The sequence below is a fragment of the Remersonia thermophila genome, chromosome 6, assembly GCF_042764415.1.
Source record: "Remersonia thermophila strain ATCC 22073 chromosome 6, whole genome shotgun sequence".
NCBI classification, from domain to species: domain Eukaryota; kingdom Fungi; phylum Ascomycota; class Sordariomycetes; order Sordariales; family Chaetomiaceae; genus Remersonia; species Remersonia thermophila.
In genome coordinates this window covers 1,929,512-1,936,805 of record NC_092222.1, presented here as the reverse complement: position 1 = coordinate 1,936,805, position 7,294 = coordinate 1,929,512, and the positions used below count along the sequence as shown (strand labels likewise).

The 7,294-nt window shown below is 61.1% G+C and overlaps 1 protein-coding gene across 1 annotated transcript; it reads left to right on the top strand.

The window, feature by feature from the left end:
* Positions 1-4,762: 4,762 nt before the first annotated feature.
* VTJ83DRAFT_6711 (uncharacterized protein) lies at positions 4,763-7,183 on the top strand (the record flags this gene model as incomplete). Its single annotated transcript, XM_071013453.1, has 2 exons — positions 4,763-5,741; positions 5,829-7,183. The coding sequence occupies 2 exons, from the start codon at positions 4,763-4,765 to the stop codon at positions 7,181-7,183; spliced, it is 2,334 nt and encodes a 777-aa protein (XP_070864338.1).
* Positions 7,184-7,294: the final 111 nt, after the last annotated feature.

The following is a 7,294-nucleotide window of genomic DNA, read 5'->3' as shown; positions in this document are numbered from 1 at the left end:
GCAACCCGAACCCGAAGCCCTAACGGTCAGAAATGGATCCCGCTGCTCCCAGACATCTGGGTCAGCTAAACCTGCCGGGGGTGCCGACAGCTGCGCCAAGTGGGGCTTTTGCCTGTCTTGGTTTAGCCTTGTTTCGGCAGCTTCGGGCATCTATTTTTATTGGCCAGGACGAAGAGGGAGGGCCGCGATCTCGTTGACAGGGGTTCGAGAGGGATGCGGCAGGCGTGCATGTATGTACACTACTGCGTATGGCGCAGCCCGAGGTCGCACAGGACCATGGAAGCGGGAAAGGGGGGGCGGGAGGGAGGGCACCACCTCGCTGTTTGCGTACAGAAAAGGGAAAACAAAGAGCGACATGGACATAGGCAACTCCGCGGACAGCACCCGCGCTGCACCTAAGCTCGGTAAACAGGGAGGCGCTGCAATGCCTTTCTGACCCTCCTGACCCTCTCCCTCCGGGGTGGTGTAAGCGCTGGCTTTCTCTCAAACCGTACCATGCGAGCTGATGTTGTGAGGGCCCCAAAGACATGTGGAGCTCAACCCGAGGATGTACCACGTCAGGTGTGGGGGGGGGGGGGGGGGGTAAAGGGGGTGAGGGGCCAGCCACACCTTACCGCACCCTAGGTCCAGCCATGATTGGGGAGGGAGGTGGGGTGGGGGCGTGTGCAGTCTGGCCCGTTCCCTAACTCCGTATGTACTAGCAACTGCTATCTATGTACTATACAGCAGAGGCGTGTGTGTGCATCATGGTTCGAGAGAGCTCATGTGAAAGATGCAGCTGATAGCCAGCGCCAGACCCAATGCTGCCGTGAATATCTCCACGCGCATCAGGGGTCGCCATCTTCCCGAAGGGAGCCTCTGCACCTACACCCGGACGTGCAGCAGCCATACAAGAACGGCCCCGGGCATGTCGGGTTCTTCTCAGCTGTGGTTGACAAAGGGGGCCTCCAGCAACGACAACGACGCTCAACCGTTGTACGTACGCAAGGAGCGGAGCACGCAGGGCTGCGTTTCCCGCCGGGGGTTCTGGTAGCTCCCCGAGACGATCGGCGTCCATTGTCCCGGGATGATCCCGGTAGTCCGGAGGAATGGGGGCCTTTTTGACAGCGAGGGTGTCCCATGGATCAGGGGGGGGGGGGGGGTTGGAGGTTGGATGCGATAAATGAACGGTGTTGGAATCCAAGTGGACTGGTAAGGCAGGGAAAATCAAACCGCCCATCCGCTGACGGCCTGGTCCGTCTCGTTGGTTGGCGGACAGCCAAGATACCTTTCTTAGACAGAACCCCCCCCCCCCTGGAGAGCCGAGGTCCCCGGCAAAATTCTGATCAAAAAAAAAAAAAAAAACCAAAAAAAAACCAAAAAAAGGTTGGGCGAGGCCTGCCTGCCACGAGCAATTGGAGGACGTAATGCGACCGAGCGGACGATGCAGACAGCGGGCATGCAGGGCATCGAGCCATGGAGATGGAGATTTCCCAGAAAGTCGCGTGCTTTGTCTCGTCATGATAAGGCCTGCGTTGGTGACCGTTTCGAGCCTGTTGTTCCCTGGTGGCCCAAGCGTTCGCAACTCAGCCCAAAGGGGGTGGGTTTGTTGTCGATCATGCCACTCGTTTTCCCCGCATTCTCGACCCTTGCGCCGGCATCCGGCTCGAGGAAAAGCCCTGCTGGAAGGGAAAGGCCCAGGCCTGCGACCGTGCAACCCAGCCATGGCCGAGTCGGGCCTGTGTCTGAAGCCGGCGAATCAAACGTCGGCACGGCTTTTGGGTCTGAATGGGAGTCGTTTTGGTCGTTGGAGGAATCCATCTCGAGAGTCTCTTCTACAAGCCGTTCTTTTCCTGCTTCTTTTGTTGCTCGGGAAGAACACCGGTGGCAAGCCATCGGCCAGGCAGCCGTCCAAAGGACAGAATTTGGAATCGCTCCGTCGGGTCTCGAGTCAAGTCGAAGTCGCAGGACGATATCGTATTCGTTCCGAATGGATTTCAAGGCGTTTCAAATGTCCAGGCAGGCAGCTGACGTAAGGAGCTGGTTTGTAGGTGCGGACGTCCCTACAGTCGACTTACACAGTACGGCGGTAGAGCATGGGCCGCATCCACCCGGTCTTGAGCTCCAACATCCGAACTGGCCGACCATTCGCCACGGATCCGCGCGAGTCAATGACCAGTCGGATCCCAATGGGAAATGATTCTCCGGCTCCTCACTTGTCTCGGCTCCGAGCAGTCACACACATACACACATCCACATACTATACACACACACACACAGAGAGAGAGAGAGAGAGAGAGAGAGAGAGAGAGAGAGAGAGTGAGTGAGAGAGAGAGAGAGAGAAAGAGAGAGAGACAGAGAGCGAGAGAGAGAAAGCCCCCCTCCCCCCCCCCCCCCCACAGCGGAAAAAAAAGGAACATCGCTTCGAGCATTGCGGATAGCAACACTAGTCGCATCTGACTCATTCTCAACCGTTTCAAACAAAGCAAAGCCTACGGGGTGCGGAGTAGGGAGTACGCAGTACGAGCGTCTCTCAATGTACTGCGTAATTACTGCGTAGGTACATGGGCCCCCGGGTGCCGTTCGAACCCTTGGCTGACATCCTGACATCAGGCGGTTTGGTCATGTGATCCGCCCCATCACGAGGCCGTTTGCTCTCGTGATGACGAGGATTTCCGGGCCAATTGCATCGTTCGTTTCGCTTTGCTCATCCAAGCCCATCTCTATAGTACTGTGTATATGAAGCGCGAGTGGAGGAAAAAAACTCTTTTCGGTGGTGTGTGTGTGGTGTGGTGTATGTGTGAGCGTGTGCGTGTGAAAAAGGCCTCCCGAAGTGCAGGGCAGAGAGCAGCTGGACAGGTGTGTTTGCTCCGGTCGAGGGATCAACGATGCAAGCGGTTGATCGCTGGAGCTGAAGCCGCCAAGCCACCGGGCGGTCCACACAGTTCAAAACGGGCCCTCCCGGCCCGCTGACGTGGGCTGCTTCGTGTTTCTTGCCGTGCACACGGGTAACAGACGCCCAAGCGGGAGCGCGTTGGAATCCCCGAAACGGTCAGCAAATGCTGCTGCATAGATGTGCATTCCACAACCGCATAGATGCTGGGGGGAGGGGGTCTGGAGAGTTGCGCAATGCACGTCTTTTTTTTGGCGAAGGAGGCAGGGGCGCCGTGGCTTGCTGAACAGCCACACCTAAAAGATGCATGGTGGTGGTATGTAAGGTAGGTATGTACGCTGTAGTCAACGGTGCGTTGCGGGGCCCGAAAACAGCGGAGATGCCATGGGAAACCGACGGCCCCGGTCTCTAGACCGCTGCACGTGTGGGTAAGAGGTTTGCATAGGCACCGCGCACGATAGGCCCGAGTCGGCGGCAGCCCACAAGCCTGCCTACGCTAGTGAGAACCGCTCTGCTGTCCCGTACCTGCAGCTACGTACGCTACCAAACGTTGGTTAGCCCCCGGGGATGTTGTGTGGTGTCAAGGTGTCAAAACGACGGCGGAGATGGCTCGGGTTCTTTCCGCCGGTTGGGGATCTTGGCGGGTGCTGCACCCAACCAGGATGGGTGGCTGAGTGCATCGTCGATGTCGAGCTGCATCTGGCATTGCGTCGGATCGAGCGAGGACGCCTCTGGCCAAGATTCACACCGGCACACAACGTCAGCACCTTGTTTTGGGGGGTCGCATCTCGCCGATGTCACGGACCAAAAAAAAAAAAAAAAAAGGCAGTCGACTGCCCAACCTTAGTGTAAAACATTGCCTTTTTCGTCTCGTCGCGTCGCGGAACCTTGGGGTTGATACTGTAGCAGCGCTGCATCATGTACCGCCAGTGCGCTACGGCTGTGGGAAACCCATCAACAAGGTGCAGCGCAATAGTTACAGGGCAGAGCCATCGGATGGATTTGATGCTCGGTCGCGCAAACCGGCCCATACCGGGACATCTCGTGAGGTTTGCGGCGACAAAGCCCGTCGTGTCGCGAGGCCGTAACATCTGACCGGCCCAAGTCGGCCGGTGCTCTGCGTCGCATCCAGTGTGCCGATTCATGTCGATCGAGGCGCACGTCATTCGTTGGATGCTCCATGATTGCAAATGCGATCAGAAGGTTCTGGGAGCATCGGCCTGGTTGTCGAATGGTCCGGCAAATTCCCCGCCGTTTGCTGCATGCCCTTCCTTGGCTGTGTATAGTACATGTGCACATACACAGTACTATAGGTACTGCGTACGCAGTAGTGTACACCATACCAGGCAAGGGAGCGTGCGCTACTGTCATGGATGCATGTCCCGGGCTGTGGGCTGTGCACCCAGATGCCGGGGCCGGTCAACCTGAGTCTGGCATGCCAAGGAGTGGCCGTCCAAGTCCCCGGGCCCCCTGGCGAGCGGAGGCGTAGTGGGGGGGAGGGGGGGGGGGTGCAGCGGAATGCACAGTGTATCGGGCGAAGACAGCGCAGTCGGCAAAGGCCGGTTAGCGCGCCCTGCAGGGCATCTGGCAGGCTTGGTTTTGTACTACGGTAGCGCATTCGCCCATCCCCCGGTCGCAGCCCATCCCATCGATGGTAATCCTCATGACATCACCCCCCTGCACCTATGTAAGGCAAGTGGAAGACTAGGTCCTCTCGAGAGAAGAACGAGTCACAGGCATCGATTCCACGTTCTCCAATCAGGGTCACTGGCGACGAATTCAACGTCTATTTCTATAAGACGTAGCCCCAGATCCATCCATCCGCCCCTCACTTTTGCCACCGACAACCTTTACAACCTTCGCACCTCCCACTTTTCGGGCATGGACACCATGACAGTCCAAACTTGGCCACTCTTCCAGCAACACAACCAACAAGACCAGCAGAAGCACCAGCAGGAGCCGTCGCAACAGCTGCCGCGTTCCGATCCGCAGGCCTTTCAACCCGCCGTGTTCAACAAGTGCGGTCAGCAAGACCAACCACACCATCCTCACCAGCAAGACGAGCCGACGGGCCCGTGGTTCAACTCGGGCGCCTCGCACAACAACCTCGACCTCGACCTGGACCTTGACCTCGACCTCGACCTCGACCTCGACTTTGGCTTCAGCGCCGTCGACCCCAAGAGCGCGTCGTCGTCGCCCGTCACCGCCTACTCGAGCCTCCAGTCGTCGCCCTTTTCGGCCTACGACACGCTACCCACCCCGACCCTCGCCGAGGCGTCTTTGTTCTCGGCAGGCGTCGAACAAAGCAGCCAGGCCCCCGCCTCCTCGTCGTCCCCAATGTTTGGGAACTCGGACATGATGCAAGCGGAACCCTGGCGCAACGGGCAGCTGACGCCCGCGTCGGGATGCGGCTTCTCCCCGCACCACCGCGACTCCTCCCGGCCCTCCATGGGCTCCAACGCTCCCGTCTCGTCCTTCTCGCACCCCCTCTCGCACCCCCACATCGCCGTCACCGAGGCCGTCAGCGACCCCATGCACGCCTTCAGCGGCCCCGACGACATGGTCAACTACCACCTCGCCGCCAAGGCGCACAACGACAACTACTACCCCAGCTTCCAGTCCAGCAGCGGCGCCGCCGCCGCCAGCGCCCTCCCCTCCTCGTACCCCTACACGGGGGCGAGCATCCCGAGGCACCCGAGGCCCGCGAGAGGTCCTGCGGCAGGAGGCCTGCTGGCGCCCTCCTCATTAGAGCACCCGATTGGGCCCGCCAACCGGTCGCATCCTGCGTCGGTGGCGAGCTCCATCGCCTCTTCTGGGTCCCCCGCCACGCCCGTCGGCGAGCCGGACGAGGCTGAGCGCAAGCGCAATGGTGAGCAGCTCAAGGCGGACCCCGAACCCCTCGATGTTCTGTTGTCGTTCCTCTCGGGCGCACCCCGCTCACCACTCGACCCACCAGCAGCAGCAGCAGCAGCAGCAGCAGCCGCCGCCACCGCCGCCTTGGCTCCCACCACCGTGCCCAAGTTCGAGCGGACCATGACCGACGTCTACGCGGACGAGCTCCTGGATGCGAGCAGCTTCATCAACACGTCGGCGGCGACAAGCCAGCCGTCGACCCAGCCCGTCACCCTTCCGCCGACGACCAACGACGTCTTCCACCAGAGGTTACAAGCCGCCAACAGCCAGCATCTGACGGCCGTGGCCGGCTCGCCCCTGTCGGCGGGGACGCCGCACGACCGCTCGCCCTTCCACCACGACTCTCCCGTGGGCTCCGTGCCGCTCCACCCCAACTACGCGGCGGCCATGGACCAGACCCCGATGCGCCTCTCGACGGCCCAGCAGCTTCGGGAGCGCAACAAGGCCATCGCCGACGCCAAGGCGATGCAGCACGCCATCCAGCACATCGCGCGATCGGCCGACACGTCGCAGCCCCAGACCATCTCGCCCAAGGACGCCATGCTCGCCTTCCACGAGACCCCCGGTGACAACTTCCCGCTCTTCCCTTCCTCGCAGCCGCAGCCGCAGCAACAACAACAACAACAACAACAACAACGACCGCAGCTACCCCAGCGGCGGGGCTTCGGGAACGGCTTCGGCGCGGATGCCATCAACAAGGCGACCACCCAGCAGGGCGGACAGATGTTCACGGGTCTTCCTATGGGCAGCCGTTCCTTCGCCACCTTCCTGACCCCGACCTCCATGCCCACGCAGCAGCAGCAACAGCAGCAGCCTCAACAGCCTCAGCAGCAGCAACAACAACAGCAGCAGCAGCAGCAGCAGCAGCAGAACCAGCAGTTCCAATTCCTGGGCAGGCCGCAGAGCGGCGCGGCGACGGAAGCGATGCAGCGGCCCATGGACACCAGCGCGGACGGCGGGACCTACACGTGCACCTATCACGGCTGCACGTTGCGGTTCGACACCCCGGCGGACCTCCAGAAGCACAAGCGCGAGGGGCACCGGCAGGCACACGGCCTGGGCGGAGCACGGCGGCCGGATGTTGCGGCGGCGGCGGCTTCGGGACAGCCGGTGCTCGGGTCGCAGGCGGGGCCGCACCGCTGCTTCCGCATCAACCCGAGCACGGGCAAGCCTTGCAACACCATCTTTTCTCGGCCTTACGACCTGACGAGGCACGAAGACACCATCCATAACGCGCGCAAGAAGAAGGTCCGCTGCGACCTTTGCACCGACGAAAAGACGTTTAGCCGCGCCGACGCGCTGACTCGTCACTACCGCGTCTGCCACCCGGATGTCGAGGTGCCCGGCAAGCACCGCAAGCGTGGCGCCCACCACCACGCGCGTGGGGCGTCGTCGTGAACGGATGCTGGGTTTCTTTCCTTGCCGCCGGTTTCGCAACCGATGCCCGGCGCGCGGCAGGCCCTGATGGTTTCGTTCGGTTCAACAAACCCAACCCATCCTGCGCCACAT